Source organism: Pyrus communis, chromosome 16 (genome assembly GCF_041283825.1).
Source record: "Pyrus communis isolate YQ-2024b chromosome 16, ASM4128382v1, whole genome shotgun sequence".
Taxonomy (NCBI): domain Eukaryota; kingdom Viridiplantae; phylum Streptophyta; class Magnoliopsida; order Rosales; family Rosaceae; genus Pyrus; species Pyrus communis.
In genome coordinates, this window is record NC_142580.1 from 4968922 (window position 1) to 4990179 (window position 21258).

Below are 21258 nucleotides of genomic sequence, written 5' to 3' on the forward strand. Positions count from 1 at the left end.
TAGCAAACCAAATGAAAGCTACACCACACACTTACTTCACCTACAACATCCACCTACTTCACCTACAACCTCCACTTACTTCACCAACCTCACACATTTACTTCACCTACAACATCCACCTACTTCACACACTTACTTCACCTACAACATCCACCTACTTCACCTACAATTGACATTGATTCTCAACAATGCTGTCTCCTACAAACAATAAGATAGCAAATTAGTCATTACCAAGATGTACCGAAAAGACTCCATCGTCAATCAGAGCAGTAGAAACATAACAATATGCAGTTCATTATCTAAAACCGAGGACTAGGAGGAAGAAAAACCGTTGAATCACAATTAAGAATATCTTGTTTCAAATTGTGAGTTTTATAGTTAGGAAAACTAACGAAAAGTCCAAAAAAACTTCTCTTTTAACGAAAAACCCTTTTTAAAGGTATTGTGAATAGTGACAGTTGAAGGTATAAATGTGGTTTTTCGTTAAAAATGAACAGTATCAGAAGTGTTTTATTAAAACTCCCTTTATAATTACCACAGGCAGATCAAGTTCCCCTGCCCGACGAACTGCAGCAACCAGGTCACGGTTAGATTCTGTATACATGCTAGTCACAAGTCCATACTGACCAGCTCTGGCTGTGCGACCAACCCTGTGTATAAAGTCCACGGCAGAAGTAGCAAAATCCGCCTGAAATGATTAATTGATGCCAAGAGTTAGCTCTGTTCATGCTAATAAATACCCGATGAATACTTGAAACAGTATAAAAAACTCAGACACACCTGGATAACGTGTGATACATTTGGAATGTCAACGCCACGTGCGGCAGAATCAGTGCATGCAAAAATGCCACCTTTCTCTTGAAAATCAACCAATGTCTTTGCACGGTCTTCCAAGGAGCAATCTTTATGGTATCGGTAACATTCCATTCCAGCTCTCTTCAATATCTTTGCTACCGATTCCACAGCCTCAACAGTATTTGCAAACACCATTGTTCCGCACTGACCAGAAGCTGATCTCGTCTCAATTCCATGTTTCACAGCCCTTATAAGTTCATCCACCTGAGTATCAAAAGTAACTTCAAATGAGTACTTTTGGATAACGTGTGATACATTTTGGTCCGTTGGATCATTTGTTAATCAAATGAGTACTTTTGGAGGAGTAGGATTATCTCCCATTCTATTTTTATCTTCTTCTCATCCCTTCTCTCACAATTTTCATTTTGTTTTTCTCTCTATATAAAAAAATCAATATAAGATGTTGACGTGGTTTAACCGTAGCTATTTAAATAAGAGAGAAGGAAGTGGGAGAGATATTAGAGTTTGTACTCAAATAAAGGAACATGTTTGTTCCTTATTATTGCCCTTCAGTCTTTTTGAGTTTCACTAACACATTATTATTAGACTTGACAATTTCTTACCCGATCTGTTAATCTGATACGAAACGACAAGAAAATAACGAGTTTCGAATCAATTTGTTAAAGAGTGGGGTCTTTATCGGGTAAACTGTTAACGAGTGAGATCGTTATTAACTAAACCGTTAACCTCTTTGGTTGTTATCGAATCATTCATTAAAAACACGATAAGATATCGTTGCCGGATCTAGACATGAGGTATGCCAATTTCTTGAATGATTTGTAAACCCGACACGAAACTACAGACTCAGGTTTATTGGGTCACATGTCAATAACTTGTTAAAATAACATGTTTGACACAACACGACTCATTAAGATAACAAATATGATAAAAAAATGACACGAACACAAAAAACACTATCTTGGCTTAATTCACCTGATTGCCATCCATCAAAGACGAAGAAATGGTGTTTGATTGCCAAGTGTCTTCTCCGTGACACGTGTCATCCAACGATCAGGATTATATGCTATGATAGCGGTTGCACGTAAAGTTATTAGATAACGACCGCATCCAATCCCACAGAAGTAAAAACTGTAAAATTCCCGACGGCTTTTGTTGTAGAAGCCCTGGAAACAGCCAGAATAAACGTGACCAAGTCAAAGTGATGGCGCCAAAGGCAACCAGAAATCAAAGTCCACAGTCCGATCCTCAGGGAATGTTCGCCGGAATGGTCGTCTTCTTAGTCGAAAACGGCGTTCAGAGTCGCCGTTTACAGGTCTGAAACTCACAGCTTCTCCACTCCATAACCCATGTTTTTTTTTTCTTACTTTATGTTTTGAGAAATTGGTACATAAGATTTCAGATTTGGAAGCAAAAATTGGTCCAAATGGGGGCCTCCATTGAGGAACACTTAACCAAAAAGGTCACTCACATACTTGCTGTGAGCCCAAAAGCCCTCTTAGAACGAGTGGGCAGTGAGAAATTGGCTAATTTCAAAGGAGTGAGTAATTATTCACCGTTTGATTTTCTTCTAGTCTTTGTAATTAATTTTCAATTGGGTACTTTTGAAAATTGTAATGCAGTATAATAATTCTTCAAAGTTCCAAACTTTGGGTGGTTTGCAGAGTGTTTTGGTTTATCAGTGGCTTGAGGATAGCTTGAGCTCAGGAAAATTGGTGTCTGAGGATTTGTACCCTCTAAAATTGGAAGCAGAAAAGTCTTCCAGTGATTATGTTTCGAGCGATGACGAAAAACCAAAACCGAAAAAGAGAAGATCATCTTCTCCTGGTGATGAGTTGGTTCAGACCTCAATACCCAAAACCCACGAAGCCCCAAATAAGGATCAGGTTGCAGCATTGGAATCAACCGTGCCCTACAGCCCACCTGATCTAAATAGGAACATAACCGAGATTTTCGGGAAACTTATCAATATATATAGAGGTGGGGCTTATGTAACATCTATTTGTTTGCTTTGCATTTTGGTTCTTCAGGATTCTGATGTTGTGTGGTTGTTTCATGTGTTGAAATTAAAGCCTTGGGTGATGACCGAAGATCATTTAGCTATTACAAGGCTATAGCCGTTATAGAGAAGTTACCTTTCAAGATTCAAAGTATGGACCAAGTTAAAGACCTACCCAACATTGGAAAGTCAATGCAAGATCATGTAAGTCAATGTGCATGATATAGGTTTGTATGAGGACGATGTATTAGCTTAATTTCAATCTTTGAATATGTTTGTGCAAAGTACATGTCACTAGGTGTCTTTTGTGAAGCTGTGAGCCTTCTGAAGTATGGTTAATGTTTCCATCACAAACGGATTGTTAGGGTGAGAAATTGTTTTCAGTTGCTTAAATTGTGATCGGTTTTGAGTCTAAGTGACAGACAAAGTAAGTCTTCAACTTCAATCTTCCTATTCTGAGAATATGCAGATTACTTCTCTGTGTGGAATGGTGAGTTTTTTTAGTTTGTCCACTTGATAACAGAAGCTGTTGATCTGTGATTGCAGATTCAGGAGATCGTGACTACTGGGAAGTTATCCAAGTTGGAGCACTTTGAAACAGATGAAAAGGTGTTGGAAAGATCCTCAGTAAATTTATGATTTCAGTATTATGCTGCTAATTTGAAATCTGAACTCTTATGTCATATAAATTGTAAATACACTACTTCACTTATGATTTATGTTTATGGGTGTGTACGTGTGTAATACACATACATGTATATATGATAAGGAGATGTTATATCTTATCTATATCAAACACAATATTTGAGCTAATTCTGAGTCCACAACTTCATTTCGTTATTGTATTGACGGTTCTGGTTTCTCCTTTCGGTTAATGGATTGCAGGTACGAACAATCGCCTTATTTGAGGAAATTTGGGGTGTTGGTCCAGCTACCGCACTGAAATTATACGAGAAAGGATACCGCACATTAGATGATTTGAAGAATGAAGATTCATTAACTAAATCACAGAGGTTGGGGTTAAAATATTATGATGATATCAAACAGAGGATCCCACGTCACGAGGTCTAATTATAATGATGTTTCCTGATTTCTATGCTGACTTGAGTTCTTTTTACCCACAAAAATTGGTGCTTTTTATATTCAATAGGCTGAAGAGATGGAGCGCCTTCTACAGAAAGCCGGAGAGGAAGTTTTGCCTGGGGTAAGCATAATTACGTTTGATTCAACTACTATGTGAGGCAACAAAGAACTGGTGTAATAGAGAGAATGAACTTAACTTCAGTTTGCATATTTACGCTGGTGTTAAACAGCTGCCATATTGTGGAATTGATTGAACCAAATGAATCTATGCTTTTATAATCCCTTATTTAGGTACGACTGTTATGTGGATCAATATAACATCCATTGACGCATTCCTTAAAAGCATTAGTCTTGCACAAAATTACAGCATTGGCTTCCATTCTAGTTTGTGGCCTTAAGTTTTGTACTACACGTAGGTGGTCATTGTATGTGGAGGCTCGTACAGACGTGGGAAAGCTTCTTGTGGGGATCTGGATGTTGTAATTACGCATCCTGATGGAATGAGGTATGAAAGCCGTAATTTCTCATCCCTTTATTTTCTTTGCACTAAGAAATACTGATATGCATGTTTCTTAAGATCATAATGTAGTCGTTTTCTTACTATACTAGTCAAGTTCCTGGTTTTAATTTTGGAAAGTTTGACGTACTTTGATCTGTGTTTTCACAGTCATAAAGGCTTTTTACCAAAGTATGTAAAGCATTTAAAGGATATGAAGTTCTTAAGGGAGGATTTGGTTTTCAGTACCCATAGTGAGGAGGTAACATGATTCTTTTCTCTGTTTATGCGTTTCTTTTCACGACTTTTGCAACGTACATATGTCAGTGTTACAGACACGGGGTTACAAACTGAATTCAGGTTTCCACCTACTAGTTGAGTGGTGGTAACTGTAAGAAGCATTTGGTTTGTGTCGAGTCAAATGCTGCAAAAAGTATTTATACATGTCTTAGTTGTTTTAATATAGAATCATCTGACTTCAGAAAGCATAGCCAATGTAATGTCTGCATAACCCTAATGTCTGCATAACCCTAAGCATTCCATGTTATTATAATGCACTTTCCGTGGTTTATAATTGTTTGCATTAACTTCTTTATTCAATAACGTGAGCAGGGTACTGATTCTGGCGTCGACACATATTTCGGGCTTTGCACATATCCTGGACGAGAGCTGCGGCATCGCATAGATCTTAAGGTTTTTGTTGGTGATATTTATTTCATGTTTATTACTAGAAACATTTAGCAGCAGTTATTTTTTCTCCAAATTTTCGTCGCCTTACGGTAATATAGGCACTCAAATCACATATTTGTAGTGTATCCCCCCTCTTGGGGCATAACGGCGTGCTTTGGGTGATTGTTTTTATACCACATGCTTTGCTTTTATAGGTCTACCCACGGGAAATATATGCTTTTGGACTAATAGCTTGGACAGGGAATGACGTATTGAATCGGAGGTTTGTTTACTTTATTGACTTCTACACTATGTTAAGCATAGTTTCTCATATTTGAAGCATGCTCAAATTAGAGGGAAGAAGAAACATTGTTGATTAGTTAGTCTCGTAGTTCAATAAACAGAATGTTCAGGACTCATTGACGCCCATGTTTTCGAGAACATTCTTCGTATCATTTCTCTCATACCCGTTGGGCAGTATTTGTATACAATTATCATTTGAATCCTTGTTTTCTGATGTGCCATATTAGGGTAATTGTCACTCGCACATATGCTAAGCCAAATTTTTTGTAAATCCTACCTATGAATGCAGGTTGAGATTACTAGCTGAATCTAAAGGATTCCGGCTTGATGACACAGGGCTGTTTCCAGCCACGCAGGGCTCTTCTGGCGGTAAACGGGTAAAGGCCTGTTGTTTTTGGGATTTTTCGACCACACTTTGTATCTCTTTCACGGTTCGCTTAGTGCCTGCTTGTATCATTTCCGTTTCAGGGAGCGAGGGCTAGCGCAAGCTTGAAGTTTGATACAGAAAAGGAGGTGTTTGATTTCCTCGGGTTTCCTTGGCTCCAACCGCAAGAGAGAAATCTGTGAAATGTGTAAATGTTTTGTATGAGTTGTTTATTACTGTGGACATAGGATCCCTTGTAAATCATGTGGCTCTTTTGTTTTCTCTTATTTATTTTGGAAAGCCAAATGCGCAGCGTTACGTCTCCCTAAAAAAAAAAAAACATTTGTACTCGCATGTTGTTGAAAAAATCCAACTAGGTTCTATGAGCCGTCGCGTTACGGAATATGAATAATACTTGGCTATTTAAAGATGAGTAGGAACTTCTTCTTAAAATTCATAGTGTTTTAATTATAGAGTTTTGTGTTTATGATCAGAACCGTTCATACTATGCATCATTCTGTAAAGATCATCTCTGCAAAAAATACATTAAAACTAAGGTCGTTTAGTCAATTTATTGTAATAAATATATAGACGGTTCGTAATGCTTTTACCAATACTGTTCATTTGTTTTTAAACAAGTTGATGGCTAAACGACCTTTGTTTTAATTGATTTTTTGTAGAGACGATCTTTATAGGATGATTTATAATATGAACATTTTTTTATTATAAACATAAAGTTCTATAAATTGACAATGAACAATTTTGAGTACTAGTTCCTACTCATCTTTGAGTAATCAAGTATTGTTCTTTAAATATTGTTATTTCTTAAAAGAATTCAATAGTCCCATGTTCTTTATTCCAAATTAACCCCTTGGGACTGGGAGCTCAATTGCAAATTCGACACAGTTAGAGGCCCTTGTGAGAAATCCAAATCCCACAATTCCACGAGTATATACGGCATAAGGTTTTAGTGGAGGTTTTAGATAAGAGAAGAAGGAAAGAGATGAGCTGGGCAACTGCAGCTCCGCTTCTATCACTGCCTCCTCCTAAGCTTCACTCTTCCCCTTCCTTCCTCTCTTCTTCTTCGTCTTCGATTTCGAGTGTTAGGGTTTCAAAAACCAGTAGTAAACATTTTTCTTCTGCTTCGCCATTTTTGTCCTCAGAAAAGCACCAGATATGCAGAGCAGCGGGCGAATACAAATTTCCCGACCCAATTCCTGATTTCGCTGATGCCGTAAGTTTTTTATTTTTAGTAGATTTTAAGAATTGGTAGTCATTTTCCTCATAAAGATTTGATTTTTATTCGATTTCTGGTGTTTTTTTTTTCTTTTTGGGTGCAGGAGACAGAAAAGTTCAGGACCCATCTGCTGAACAAGCTCTCCAAGAAAGAAATGTATGAAGACTCTGTCGAAGAAATCGTAGGCATCTGCACTGAGGTACTTCAATGCCTTTCCGATTTAAACTTGCATCAATCTATCTTTTTAGACTCTTTAAATTGCTGAATGTCTATGTTATGGCAACCAAAATATGTTACATCATGTTATAGCTACCAAAATATGTTCATCACATTGTTGTCTTTCGGGTGGCTCGGCCTGAACTTGGCTATTTCGATTAAATTAGAATAATGTTCTGGGCGCCGTTTGATGAACTTATTAAAATCCGAGACGATGGACCAAAACAAAAATGCAGGATTTAAGAAAAATTCATGCAGAACAAAAATGCAGGATTTGCACATTACGGTCTCTGGATAACAGATAACAGAACTGCTTTGTGAATCATTTCTTAGGTGGCTTCTGCTCCGTACAGATTTTAAGTACTTTAAAATCCGCTTCTGCTGCGTATGGATTTTAGATACTTTATATCATCTCTAGGGGTAAGATTCCTGTTGATTTGTTGGAGTGTATAGGCACTAAACTATTTTCCCTGTGATGATTCTTGTCGACAGATATTCAGTACTTTCTTGCACACCGAGTACGGTGGTCCTGGGACACTCTTGGTGGTTCCGTTCATTGACATGGCCGATACTCTAAATGAACGGGGATTACCTGGAGGCCCCCAGGCAGCTCGTGCGGCAATCAAATGGGCGCAAAATCATGTTGACAAGGACTGGAACGAATGGACTGGCGGTGATGAAAGTTAACAGGAAGCTCAAGCTCTTGTTATGCAAGGTTGTTTCATTGTAGTTTGCTAGTTTAAGGATAGATTATAGAGTTGGTCAAGTAGTTTTGGTATCTGTTGTGCTTGTAAAACTGATGGCAAGGGAAATTTGGAAGTGTATTAGTTGCTTTTGCTGCAACATTATGCTGTGAATCTGTTCCTGAGGTCTATCAATGAAAAGCTGTTCCTTCTGCCTTATGGTCCCGTAATCTTCTATTATTCGGTGTTGAAATTCGCATATTTGTTTTGAATGTTTTTCGTAAATCCAAACGCTTAATCCAGTTTAATCGAAATCATCTTTCTCCGCAAATGAATTCACTCGCTGATTTGTTCTCGTTGGAAAACTTCGGAGTATCTTGGATAAGGCCAGCTAGAACCCGACTCTAGCCTCGGATTTCAGGTTGATTCTTGAGCCACTCTCACTTAATGACGTGCAAAGACCTTATTCATGACTAATTTTTCGTATTACCAGTTGTATACAATTATGTTTATCTTTGTCAACCGCCAATGGTTCCTCTCTTGGACGAACTCATGGTAAAGGATCTGAAAAGATAAAACAAAGAATAAAACAATTTGCAATGGAGTCCCACATCGATTAGGAGAAGCACACCAACCATCCAAGACGTATTACATAATGCTTCTCCAGCTGAATGTTACAGTCACGGAGCTGTGTGGTGAGCACAAAGCGAACTATTCTTTCGCCTTTTACTAAAGAATACTGTGTGCGCACTGCTAATATCGGCATACGCCTATTTTTTAAAGGGTACTTTAACTTTGAAGTGCCCTACAAATTACAGTCTAGTGTTTGTTTCTAAAATGCGACTAGTGTAATATGGAATGGTTCTATCCAGTTTTCCATTTATGTCTGGAGTAATGGTATTTTAAAGATTTGTTTGGAAGTGTTTTCACATAATTGAAAATGTTTTTAATAAAAATGTTTTTGGAATCAATCTTTAGTAAAAATATAAGCAAATTTTGACAGCATAGAAAGGATTTATAAGTGTTTTTGGAATCCAAGATTATTTTCTTTAGAGTAAACTGTCGATTTAGCCCCTAAACTTTCACTTAGTTTTCGAATTCCCCCTTGAACTTTTCTATTGGAAAATTAAGGACTCAAACTAATTTTTTTAGCTGATTTGCCCCCTACCATTATTTTTTCATATATTCCATTCATATTTCTATTAAGTGAGACCATGTGCACAACATGTGAGGGTAGTTAAGTCATTTCACTCTAAAAAATTATTAAAAAACTGAAAAAAAAAAAATTTCCCTCTTTTTTTTCCCACTAATTCCTATCCTCAATTTTATTTTCCCATGTCATTCTTATGCATGAGAAATGACATATGGTGCTATTGTCTTCATAAGTAGCTAATTTAGTCTTTTTCTTGAAGCATGTACTACCATTTTTTATTTTCTCAAACAAATTAATAATTTGACAAATGCTCATGATGTTATTGTCTTCAAAATAATGCATTAATATAATAAATATGTTCATAATACTCATAAAAATGCTCAAAATAATTACATATTTTTCATAATGTCATAATAATCCCAATACAATTCCACAAAATGTTCGTTAAGAAGTTAGAAAACATCACACCCTTGAAACAATATCATCGTGTCGACATTGGTTTGTGGATAAATCGGGACACCACAACCACAATGCGTTATTAGTTTGGCAGCCGCATTAGCGTCCAGAGTACAGTCGACGCGAAATTACGAGTAATATATCATTTTAAGACAATGCTACTCAGTTTGACACTTCCAAAAGCACTTGAGTGAAACCAAGTAACACATTCATAAGAACTGATTACAAATCCGGGGGAGCTCGATCCATCAGCTCTTCCCTGTCAATGAAACGCTCCAGCAGCTCTTTCTCTTGCAAAACCAAGCAATCTTCGGACTTGCCACCGATGTCGTAGCGCCGCTTGGCAACGTAATCATAGATGATCTCTCTCAGAGGAGTCGGGATCACCATGAAAGCACTCAAAGCAGAGTAAGGGAGAGGCAAGTAGGACAATACTCTCAGTGCAGCTGCAGAATCATGTCAAATGAAATTTCAAAAGATGGAGTACGACAGGGTCGCCATAATCTAAAGCTAATGCTGAGAGATTCTAACCAGTAGAGCCTTGGTGGTAAAGCCCCGGGCCTTCGACGAACAAAAATCGACGAAGAACGTCCTCTCGATCAAGACCACACAATCTCAGGAAAGGCTCGGCAGCCTCCGATTGGACGCAGCAGAATTTGATCTTCCTGTACTTGTCTGCTTTGATCACCCACTTCACCCCTGTTTGCAACGACATTTCAGACCAAGACCCAATTTCCCCATTCGGATCAAATTGAAAACCCTAGAAATTCAAAGGGGAAATGGGATTTCTGAAATACCTCCATGGCACAGATGGCAGACCCCATCGTACACCACGACGCCTGGCTGAAGGATAGTGGGTAGCATGATCTTCGCCGCCGCGGAAGCAGTCGGGTTAGAGTAGATGGGCACGTCGTCATCTTCTTCTTCGCCCATGTCAGCGAGGTCGGCAGCTGTGCTCGAAACGACGTCCTGCGGAAACGGTGTTTTGGAAGAAAATAGACATTTAAACGAAGGAGATGGAGAAGAAAGTGAAGCTCTTGTTTTTGTAAGTTTCGGCAGCAATCTGATCAGCCTTGCCACCGTCATCTTTGGCTCTGGTTTTTTGAGGGGTTTTAGCGGCGGCACCGGCTGTCGTTCAAGAGTTTATGTTCCCATCACTAAATTGAAGAAAGAAAAAGGGATCGCATCATTTTTAGGGCCATGCCTTCCTTGGTCCCCAAGTTACGGGCTTCAAAATTTAACTCAATTTGTTCGTTTTCGCATATTAGGACGTAGCTACATTGACTAAAACGGATATGTTTGTCTAAATGTTTTCAAATATGAATCCTCTTTCTTTGCGATTTGAAAAGTTATGGGCTTCAAAATTTAATCAATTTGTTCGTTTTCGCATACTAAGATGTAGCTACATTGACTAAAACGGATATGCTTTTTTGAATGTTTTCAAATATGAATCCTCTTTCTTTGCGGTTTGAATTAGTTTAACGTAAAATTTCGTTTGTATACATAAATGTTATTTGTCTAACTTGACGATCAATTTAATTACTTTAATATTATTTGGATGGAATAACCGTAAATTAAGCTAGTTGGCCAGACAGCATGTTCACCTCTTTGTACTCAAATTGGAATGTACAAACATTTATTTAGGCATCGAGATGGACATTAGAAGATTACATGCAAGTATTGTTCATATAAATAGGGTAGATAAATCACATTGTATCTGCTTATAACACTGAATTTTGTAACGTCGAAAGGAACCTGAGGTTGAAAGCTTTGTCCAATTACAACAAATGAATTGATTACAAGCAAATATTTCGTCGTATAAATGGTAGGAAAAGCACATTGTATCTGCTTTTGTTTAATGAAAGGATGATAATTGGTTAGGCGAATCGAACTTCACATTAGGCTTGACCTTTTCTGTATGCTGAGGCTTCCAAATCCCATCTTTGCGGGGTGCGAGTTTGCAAAACTGAATCTCCCTTTTGCATCACGAGTTACATGACCGCGGGTGCCGCTCCCCGGCTCTACCTTGAAAGATAGAAACGTTAGCAGATGGGGAATGGGGGTAGGTTTCTCAGCTGAAATCATTCCTGTGCTGCTAATTAATGCCACATGAACCACATAGTAGCAAGGCACCACCGAAGCCACACTGGTCGTCATACACACAGCTGGAAGGCCAAAGATCCTGAACTTATCAGGGTCTAATCTTTGAAAAACTCAGTCACCTGCATCAACACTCAACTTGAGGACAACGAGTAACAAAATTCGTAATGATCATATTAACTTTCTGTTTGATACCAACGCGAAAATACCCAGCAGTAGACCATGCTTAAACTACTTCCCATACTCCTCCTCTTGGACTTGACCGTCTACATAGCAAACAGATAATGATAAATTAAATTGGTTGGTCAGATGACCGTATGCAGATCGAAACCCCCTAAATGCAAAATTCAGATTTGAAAGCCTCACCGCTAAGACGGACTGCCAAGTTTGCTTGAGCATCTGCCTCCGAGTTTAGTTCCTTTGGAAGTCAAGAAAATGTCAAAACTTCATAACCATCCCCAATAAGGTGGTAAATTACTGGTGTGGGACAGATGAGCAATTAACAAGAAGTGCAACCAGAAACCCACAAAATTATCGTAGAACACAAAATATAAACAGAATCAACTTCACCCACCCTGAGAACATGACTGATCTGGAATGAGATAAATTTATCCTTCAGTTCCTTCACCTCTTCACACAAATCAGACATGTTTTGGTTTCGGACCTTCCATAACCCCTGAACCTGTTCCCATAACACCCACAGTTACACACGTGCGGAACAAAGAACAAAAGGAAATGGCAACTACATATAAGGAAGGAAAGGCCCTTTAAGAAATACAACACTACACAGCTTCGTTTCAAGCTTAAAGATGGCTTTGGCATTTAAGAACATCAACCAGCATATGCAGGTTAGTGAGTGAATTTGCTAAAAACCGTCTTTAAACCAGCAAAAGTCCGCCAAAAGATAACAATTCAAGACAAAACCAAATATAAGATAACAAGGTCATTAACAAACCTGCATACAGACGAGTTTGGAGTCACCTTTGATACGAATCTTAGTAAAACCTTTCTTAAGAGCATATTTTAGCCCTAGAATCAGAGCTCGGTACTCAGCAACATTATTGGTTCTAACACCGAGACCTTCATGAATTTTACAAATCTACATAAAAAGAACGGTCAGAGAGATGATTTTTGAAGTGTTAAAATATAGACAAACCCCTTGGGCAAAATGCATACCAAACTTCCATCATCAGCTCGCAGCACAGCTCCAGCACCTGCTAGTCCAGGATTTCCTTTTGACGCACCATCAAACTCAAGAATACAGGACTCCTAAAAATATGACATGACCACAAAATCATTTCTCATTTATTTTTTTTACAACGCGTGCAAATCAATATGCTAATAATGTAGAGAATTTCAGGTTGTAAAGAATCAATTAAGGAAATCTGAAAAAGGGGCATAGTAGTTCATATATGTATTATCTAAAGAATAATAAATATAAAAACATGTTTTCCAGCCATCAAACGTCGCCAAATATTCAACTTACAGTGTCCAGGGGTGGCGATTCAGTGGAATGTTCTATTTCGACATGCTTTCTGAATTGGTCTTCTAATATGGAAGTTGAACCAATTACTTCCTGCACAGCATCGAAACGTGTGCTAGAGATTAAAGCAGCCAAATCAATGAAAACCAAAACAATTAACAATACAGAACAAGCCTACATTTGAACAGGGATAAACAAGGAAAAAATCATATTAAAAATTGGATAGAAACACTAAAAATCACGTATCATTCTTCTATTTAACGAAATAATAACATTGAGAAATACACCAAAATTTTCCTGTAGATTCTCGAAATTTCAGAAATAAGGTAGTAATGACATGTCCAAGACATCTATTGCTCTTCATTTTCTTGAACAAGGGTATTCCAGTTCAGAGATAGCTATGATTCTGAACTTACCACATTTTCCGACCCAGGCACTTGACGGGGTCTCCTTTCGGATGCATCCAGCGCAGATGTTTCATCTTTTGAAGATGTTGGATCCTAAAACGAGAAAGACAACAACATAATCCTACACCACTACAAAGCCAATCCATAAAAACAATAGCATCTCTTGGGCAAAATTACATTGTTATGTCACTTGAGACCAAGTAAAGCAACTCAAAACTCGCACAAACAACTACTATGCCATCAATTACAAGTTCATATCGAAATGGGAAGGCGAAAAACTTCGCCTTTTGGAATTGCAAAACAGAAGTAACAAGTGGAACTCTTACTTGAAAAGGGCAATGCAGAAGCTTGCCGAAAAGATCGCCCTTCATATCCTCAGCTCTGATGGTGTAAATTGCGTTCTTAAGTCCAAACGAAACGAGATAATCTTCAGTTTCCTCAGTCAAAGAGTACCCTTTGTACACACTAACGGGAGGATCAAATATCTACCACAATTCAAAAATTCAAAAATAAATAGGTAATAATATTGAAATTAAACCACATTTTAATTCATTCAATCCAGAAAAATAAATAAATAAAATTATGAAATTACCGAAGAACCAAGCTGGGCCTGGCAATCGCTGAAGCTCTTATAAACACCGACGATATCCCCTTTGCGAACTACATAAAAGGCGTCTTTTTCCGGTTCAGTAACCGGTTCGGGTCCGGAATTTCTCCGCGAATGAAGCGACGTCGTCTTCCTGCTGCTGCTGCTTTTGCTTCGAGAGGAGTAGAGCTGGACATGGAGTTTCGTTGATTCTAAGTTGATAGACTTAATCTCAATCGGACGGTTGAATTTTGTTCTCCAGGGAAGAGGTGCGCACAGAGAAGAACCCGCCGCCGCGACGAAGCAGGACTTGGTTCTGAAAATGGCGGTTGTGTAGGACGAAACTTGAGACAAGCAGTTCATCACAGTTACCGGAGGACGATGGATTGTAAAAGTTTCGGAAAACAGAGAGGCCACAGGGCCGGAGGCAGAGCAGATAGAGAAGGATATGGGTTTTTGACTGGGCCGCCTCGCTACAGACACAAGTCGCAAATAGTGGTTTGTAGGCAACGGCCCAGTTTTATGAAAAAAAAAAAGAATACACAAAAACTGATTAGGAGAGCAGCTTACGTAACACTAATATAATGTGATCGTGACATTTCATGTCATATTATGTCATATAAGTTATTCGTCTTGAATAGATTGCCCATCTTGCAAAACTTAGCGTAACCCTACACTAAAATCTCACTTGAATCAATTGACAATACGTCGATAATAGATGTTTGTTCTTTAATAAAAACGAATTGTTGATTGTTTATGAATTAGCCTCAACGATTTATGTAGTATACACTTTGCCTCAATAACTTGGAAGTTGTCTTATGTAATCCAGCCTACGAAATAGTTCGACTTTTTAAACAATTAAAAATGCGTCGATAATAGACGTCTATTCTTTAATAAAAACAAATTGGTGATTGTTTTTTAATTAGCATCAACGATTTATGCAGTATACACTTTGCCTCAATAACTTGGATGTTGTCTTATGTAGTTCAGCCTACGAAATAGTCCGACTTTTTAAACAATCTTCACTGTTCGATTTTTTTTGAGTCAATCTTAGTAGTCAGTTACTGTTGAAGAAAAATTGCAGTAATTTTCCTTTTAGGTGTAGCCAAACTGGGTAGGGGTGTAGGAAGAGTGGCGCCACTCTACCCGAAGACGGAATCCCCTACTCGTAGTTTAGACTAGATTAGAATATTCTATATAATATAGAAGGAAAGAGGGGGAAGAAGAGCAAATTTCATTCATACATTTGCACTTTGCGGTTTACAGTCCCACACTACCACTCCATGTTCTCATACAATGGCCTGGTCAGCTATCTCCCTTTGAAGCCAAAACAGCTTCTTTGGACCCATATTTTGCGAACACGTCACCAAGCACAGCCTTCTCCTTCACCTTCAACCTACAGCACAAGCAACGAACTTGATGTAATTTTGTCCTAAAGAAGGAACAGACTGAAAAATTTCAGTAAATATGCAGCTGAAGCTGATTACCTCTTGGCGGATCCGCCGACCGTCAACTTTGGAACCTTCACTGCTTTTTGTTTCACATTAAGCTTCTTCTTCTTCTTATTCTTAGGCGAGCTTTCGCCTTTCCCTTTCACAGCTGGCTTTTGTCCGGGAAGCTTCTCTTCTTTTGCTTTGACAAGTAGCTGCTTCGAGGAGGATGAATCTGCTGATAAAGACTCGGATTCCGTCCTTGATTCCATGCTATCTCTATCTCCACCATCTAGGTCTGAGCCACTGATAGATTCCAAATTCTCTATGGCATCTTCCAGTTCAGATTCATCGAGTTCAAAATCAGAGCCGTCGTATTCATCAACTATGGTCTCCTCCCATGTCTCCTGGGAAGAATCATCCAAGTCAAAATCAGCTTTCTCATCTTCCAATTCAGAAACAGTTAGTTCACGAGCAGTATGGTTATCCGATGAGTGTTCCATGACGTCTTCCAGTTCTGGTCCAACAATCTCAACATCAGAGCCCTCGTATTCATCAAGGGTAGTCTCCTCCAATGCGTCCATGGAAGATTCATCCGAGTCAAAATCAGCTTTATCATCTCCTTCCAATCCAGAAACAATTAGTGGGAGAGCACCACAGTTATTTGTTGATTGTTTCTGATCCAAATTCGGCTGTGGCGTATCTACCAGCTCACATTTTATCTGCTTTTGAATTTTACCAAACGTAACATTCTGTGAAGAAAACATCTCTACAAACCTGCCATGTAGAAAAACCAATCAACTCGTATAATAGAATACCGGCATTGTAATAAAACTTAGACCACAATGCATACAATCAAGATTCAAAGGTAAATGCGGATATGCATATGCTTGATAGTAGTCTCAACTCTCAATATTCATACTTAAAACGGAGCCCTGTGCTGCATTTTACAACCACACCTATCCACATAGACCGAAAACTTCCGCACCCTTCTAGTCAATCACTACCCTTCTTCATGTTTCATTTTTAACAAAACGATATTCTAAACAAATATATCTACGGCGAAGGGATTCAAAGTCGCATTTCCATTCCATAAACCCTAAACCCTAAACCATACACATACCTAGTTGCATCGATCTCGGACTTGAAATGAACAAAAGCAAAACCCTTGCAAATGGGGTCCTTAGTCTTCTTGTTTCCGGAAACCGCGGGGTTTATACTGATCAAACCCGGAACCACCTTGAAAGCCGAGCTCAAATCCCTGTGTATGTTCTTCTTCTTCGGAAGATTGATCACCCGCACTCTAACTCCATCCGGAACCGCACCAACACCTGCAAATTCACGTGCAGTAAAAATTGAAGAAAAAGGATTAAAATTTGAGTGCAAAATTGGACCCAATGGAGAAAAAGGCCAGACTTTTGCTGCTGTTCTTGCTTTGGTCTCCCTTCGAATTCGGCTTTTCGGAGAGCCTGGCGAGATTACTCTCGGCCTGTGCTTTCTTACTCTTCTCAATTTCTTCGAGCAGCTTCTCTTCAATCGAAATGTCGTACTCTTTGCCTTCTCCGAACCCCCGCGGCTTCCTCTCCAGCCACTTCTTCATCTTCCCAAACGGCACAAACGCGTCTTCGTCATCGTCTTCCTCCTCACCATCGAACACGTCATCAGAGCCGTCCAATTCCAACTCCTCGTCGTCATCAGAGTCGTCGTCCGTTACAACGCCGCCTCTCCGTTGCCTTTTCTGGGAGGAGACTCCCGAACCGCTACTTCTCCTGGCGTGGACGGCGAGAAACCCGAGATGCGCGCCCCGAATGGGAGGGAGGAAGAAGCTGGTTTTGAAAATGGCTGTGGGGAGCGAGGAAGAAGAAGTAGATGGGAGGGGAAAGACGGCGAAGCCCAATTGGGATTTGTGTGGCGGGAACGAGATGGCGGCGGCGAGAAGGGATTTGGAAGTGCAAGGAGGTGGAAACCTGCCAGTGCTTATCATCTTTGCCGCTCAGTCGCCTTTTCCTGTTCCTCTCTCTCTCTCTCTGCTAACCGAGTAACTGAGCAACTGGATTAATTCATCAACCGCTTTGATATTAACCACAATAAGTGTGTATTAATAAAAGAAATTGGGAAACAATGCCAACATGGTTTCGTGGTTTAGTTGGTTATCACGTCAGTCTAACACACTGAAGGTCTCCGGTTCGAACCCGGGCGAAGCCATGAATTTTAATAATCTCAATATTTTTTAGTTTTCCTCTTTGGAGGTTTTGTTCAGTTGGGCTGGGTTTAGAGCAAATGAATTATTGACTGCGTTTGGTCGCTCTTTCATACCCAACCAATTGAAATTGAAGGCCCATTGACTGTTTAAGTATAATTTAGATTAATTTTGAATTTGAAGTGGTTCTTGCTCTATATGTTTATTAGATTCACATCCTTCTTTTTCTTTTTTTTTTGGGTCCAGGATTAGATTCACATATTTCATTGGTCAACAATACAATTAAAATATCCTCCTTCAAATAGTTAGGTGTCTAATTTAGTGTAAATTATCGCTTGTACAAAATAATCAGTCTACTAAACTAATGTATGGTGATATTTATACCGAAATATGAGAAATCCTCAAAGCTTGTTGAATGAATAATATGAAGATGCCAAAAGTTACTTTAAAGTACTACATCAGAACATATATTCACTAAGAATCCTAATTGAAAGCAAAATCAAAATTAAAATTCCCAAAACATCCTCAATTTTAAATTGCAGTTTTGACCTAGTAAATGATAGGATTCGGCCTTAAAAATATCATATCGCAGCTTGGAGTTCAAATGTTCAAAGCTTGAACTTCGCTCTTTACATTTGTTAAGGTGCTCTTCAATCCACTGTGTCATCTGTTCTACATCACAAACGAAGCCTCAAAACCCAGTTCATGCAGTAGCCATTCTTGAATGGTGACAACGTAGACCACCAAGTGCCTTTCTCAAGGCTTGTTAATTTCTAAGATGTTAAGTCTTCCTTGTTTAGCAAGTTGGCAACGTTGAGTCGGCTCATTATTTTAGTTGAACAAAACACAGAAGTCAGTATCAAGCATGGACTTGGCAATAGGAAAATAGAACAAGACGCTCCCCGGGGGCTGAGGGTCATGGTCATGGTTCCTGCTCCTATTTCCAAACATGTTTTCTTGTTGGCATTAGGTATTAGGTAAGTGAGAGCTTTCCATCGCTCTCTAATCTAGAAGTATCAACTGATTGACGTTTTAGTTGAACATATGAATATGATTGATAATTCATATACTAAATAGTTATAAATGATAGCTGAGAGTCCCATAATTCCTATTTCTTTCCTATTCTTTTTTACTGTTTATCTGAGAAATCGGTTAAAATGATCATAAATCAAATCTCTGTTGTTTGACTAATCAAAATCAAATAGAAACGACATATTGGTTGAATATGGCTGACGTAACGGTAACATATTGATGAAATAACTATCACATGTCAACGATAGGCGGAACACTAATCATTTCAAATGAAAGCTGGTTTTGGCCTTCCTTATCCAATATCCATCAAGCAAGTTAACAACTAAGTATTATAGTAACACTACTAGCTATTTTCATTATTTAATTTTATATCAAACATGAGAAGAGTTGTAACCAAGGACAATCCGGTTTTGTCAGTTGCATGACAAAGATGCAACTTCTGAATCCATTATTTTGGCATATGGGGCTTTGTCCCCATCAACTCAAATATAAGTTCAAATAAATCAAGGCAACATAATTGATCTACTACCTAGTTCTAGCCACTTCACAAAGAAGATAGATTGTTAATCAAATGATGTTATGTTAAGTTTTTGAGTCATTCTATATGGTTCAGCGCACGTGTGTTAAGTCATTTAGATAAGATAGTGTGCGCTTTTTTTTTGTATTCAAGTTTGAGTTTTCACTTCAGAAGTTTAGAATAGAATATTGTCGTGTGAAAGCAAAAAATAAAACCCCATATGGTTCAATTAGTGGAACTAAACTTCAAATGTCCAATGGAACTTGTGTCAATCTCAATCTTCCCCATTGACCAAAAGTTCTAAAGGAAGTTTATTATGGGTCGTATAGAGTGTTTGAGAGTCTAAAACTAAAAGCATAGCTAAGAAAGGAACTGATACCAGAAAGCAAAATCACTAATACTCATTTGATTTTTATTTAACTTTATCTAATTAATTAATTTCAGCATCAATGAAGTTTATTCATTCAAAATCTAGCTTAGTCTGCACTCCCAACAACAAAAAAGAAAGAAGGGAAAAATAAAGGCCTTCCTCCAATTATCTGTCTGACTGGCAGATAATACAAGGCCGAAGTGAATAACAAGGAGAAAAAATCAAAAGCAAAAAAACAGTGCTGATCCCACTTTGTATTTAACTAACAATTTTAGAACATGTCATGGGGGCAGCGGATTTGGACACATACACAGAGCTAGCAGACTAGCAGTGGTACCTATGAGGCTGTAACCTTGCACAATTTATAGATAGGAAGAGAGATTTTTTAGTGCAACCGACCACAGGGTGGTAAGCCACATGTCGTTATATAATTAGAAATTTTTTTTTTTTTAAATCTCACTTCAGTTGTATGATGACATGTGGCATAGAATTCCGTGTTTTGGTCATATTGAAAAATCTTTCTATAAGGAAAATACGGTGTACAAATATCATTAGATTTTTTTTCTCACGCAAACACGGAGAACCTTGCATGCAACTGATGATATTACTCTCTCGTTAAGTCACAAGATATCTCATGTCAATGGCGTTCATTCCGTGACGAGTGTCATAGGAAGCCGTAGTTTTACTTTCATAGTGAAGTCTTCCGCTATTTTGGATCATACAATAAATTTGTGTAACTTTTAAGTTATGTATAGTATTAAAAGGAAGAAAACAAGGGTTCAATTATTTTGGGTAAGAGACAGATGAACTGAGCTGAATTTCAGGAGGGTTGGACGCTGCTGCATTGGGGGAATACATGCATAGCAGTGAGTTCACAAAGTCTTAAAAACTTCAAATGGCCACCTAACGTTCTACAGACACACAATTATTATTATTATACTAACAGCTACTTGTGAGGATGTGAAGGTAAAATAGCCCCATATTAGTGAAAGAACAAACCTTGTAAGGGCATATAAGTAAGTTGAGTTACTTCTCATATTGTTAATTAGTTTTATGGTGAAACCTCAACTTTCTTCATGGCATCAAAGCAGGTTGGCCCACGTGTGAAGCTCAACGGCCACACGTGCTTCACATAACCCAATTTGTGTTGTCCACGTGTTTGGCTTGAAAATCTCTCACACGTGAGGGGGCGTGTGAGGATGTGAAGGTAAAAGAGCCACACATCGGTGAAAGGAGAAAACTTACGAGGGTTCTATATAAGAGGTTGGACTACTCCCCATATTAATAATTGGTTTTATAGTAAAACATCAATTCTTAGCTACTTACTCAATTTTTCATATATATATATATATATATATCAAGAAAAATAATTTTATTACTGAATTTGGATGAGGTATTAAATTATTAAAAGTATGAGGAAATTAACTTGTAAGTGTTAAACGATGGTGACAGCTCATGAGGACGGTGGTAATGATTGGTGTACGTGACTATGGTCAGATATAGTGGTGGTGGTGGTGGGGGGTGGGAAACCGGCCTTATAATTCGTAAAATGATCAATGAACTGAAAGGGCCGGAATTAACGGCTGATGTTTGGATTTACAGTTAATTCAAACGTCGTTAAGTCCTTTGAATTTTCGTTATCAATAAAGCATGATAGAGAT

General features: G+C 38.4%; 5 protein-coding genes and 2 non-coding genes across 10 annotated transcripts; 4 read left to right on the plus strand and 3 right to left on the minus strand.

Moving 5' to 3' along the window:
* Window positions 1–1905: 1905 nt before the first annotated feature.
* On the plus strand, window positions 1906–6180 carry POL{LAMBDA} (DNA polymerase lambda (POLL)). 2 transcript variants are annotated; one of them, XM_068471166.2, is made up of 13 exons: window positions 1906–2128; window positions 2209–2353; window positions 2478–2793; window positions 2886–3016; window positions 3359–3421; window positions 3698–3877; window positions 3963–4016; window positions 4312–4400; window positions 4563–4653; window positions 5004–5084; window positions 5276–5343; window positions 5653–5740; window positions 5832–6180. In XM_068471166.2, exons 2-13 carry the CDS (start codon window positions 2240–2242, stop codon window positions 5928–5930), a joined length of 1374 nt encoding a protein of 457 aa, XP_068327267.2. In that variant the 5' UTR covers window positions 1906–2128; window positions 2209–2239; the 3' UTR covers window positions 5931–6180. The 2 variants fall into 2 exon arrangements, with proteins under 2 accessions (XP_068327267.2, XP_068327266.2); XM_068471165.2 differs by having other exon boundaries at window positions 1912–2128; window positions 2216–2353.
* Window positions 6181–6500: 320 nt separating this feature from the next.
* Window positions 6501–8082, plus strand: PRIN2 (Serine/Threonine-kinase). The gene is made up of 3 exons (XM_068471748.2): window positions 6501–6961; window positions 7068–7163; window positions 7673–8082. The coding sequence occupies exons 1-3, from the start codon at window positions 6731–6733 to the stop codon at window positions 7865–7867; spliced, it is 522 nt and encodes a 173-aa protein (XP_068327849.2). The 5' UTR covers window positions 6501–6730; the 3' UTR covers window positions 7868–8082.
* A 466-nt stretch (window positions 8083–8548) lies between these two features.
* Window positions 8549–8668, plus strand: LOC137733052 (U5 spliceosomal RNA). Its single transcript, XR_011068370.2, has one exon. It is a non-coding gene; the product is annotated as a U5 spliceosomal RNA (small nuclear RNA).
* A 912-nt stretch (window positions 8669–9580) lies between these two features.
* Window positions 9581–10693, minus strand: LOC137731935 (uncharacterized). The gene is made up of 3 exons (XM_068471198.2): window positions 10270–10693; window positions 10004–10171; window positions 9581–9918 (listed from the first exon to the last, which is right to left on the minus strand). The coding sequence occupies exons 1-3, from the start codon at window positions 10556–10558 to the stop codon at window positions 9695–9697; spliced, it is 681 nt and encodes a 226-aa protein (XP_068327299.2). The 5' UTR covers window positions 10559–10693; the 3' UTR covers window positions 9581–9694.
* A 446-nt stretch (window positions 10694–11139) lies between these two features.
* LOC137731936 (uncharacterized) lies at window positions 11140–14498 on the minus strand. 3 transcript variants are annotated; one of them, XM_088688094.1, is made up of 10 exons: window positions 14055–14498; window positions 13789–13947; window positions 13472–13555; window positions 13059–13148; window positions 12749–12841; window positions 12528–12671; window positions 12147–12254; window positions 11939–11990; window positions 11772–11838; window positions 11140–11694 (listed from the first exon to the last, which is right to left on the minus strand). In XM_088688094.1, the coding sequence occupies exons 1-9, from the start codon at window positions 14409–14411 to the stop codon at window positions 11804–11806; spliced, it is 1122 nt and encodes a 373-aa protein (XP_088544220.1). In that variant the 5' UTR covers window positions 14412–14498; the 3' UTR covers window positions 11140–11694; window positions 11772–11803. The 3 variants fall into 3 exon arrangements, with proteins under 3 accessions (XP_088544220.1, XP_088544219.1, XP_068327300.2); XM_088688093.1 differs by having other exon boundaries at window positions 11782–11838; window positions 14055–14497; XM_068471199.2 differs by lacking the exon at window positions 13472–13555 and having other exon boundaries at window positions 11782–11838.
* A 767-nt stretch (window positions 14499–15265) lies between these two features.
* LOC137731645 (uncharacterized) lies at window positions 15266–17535 on the minus strand. Its single transcript, XM_068470816.2, has 4 exons — window positions 16895–17535; window positions 16602–16809; window positions 15536–16255; window positions 15266–15444 (listed from the first exon to the last, which is right to left on the minus strand). The coding sequence occupies exons 1-4, from the start codon at window positions 17460–17462 to the stop codon at window positions 15354–15356; spliced, it is 1587 nt and encodes a 528-aa protein (XP_068326917.2). The 5' UTR covers window positions 17463–17535; the 3' UTR covers window positions 15266–15353.
* Window positions 17536–17609: 74 nt separating this feature from the next.
* On the plus strand, window positions 17610–17683 carry TRNAV-AAC (transfer RNA valine (anticodon AAC)). The gene has a single exon. It is a non-coding gene; the product is annotated as a tRNA-Val (tRNA).
* The last annotated feature ends 3575 nt before the right edge of the window (window positions 17684–21258 follow it).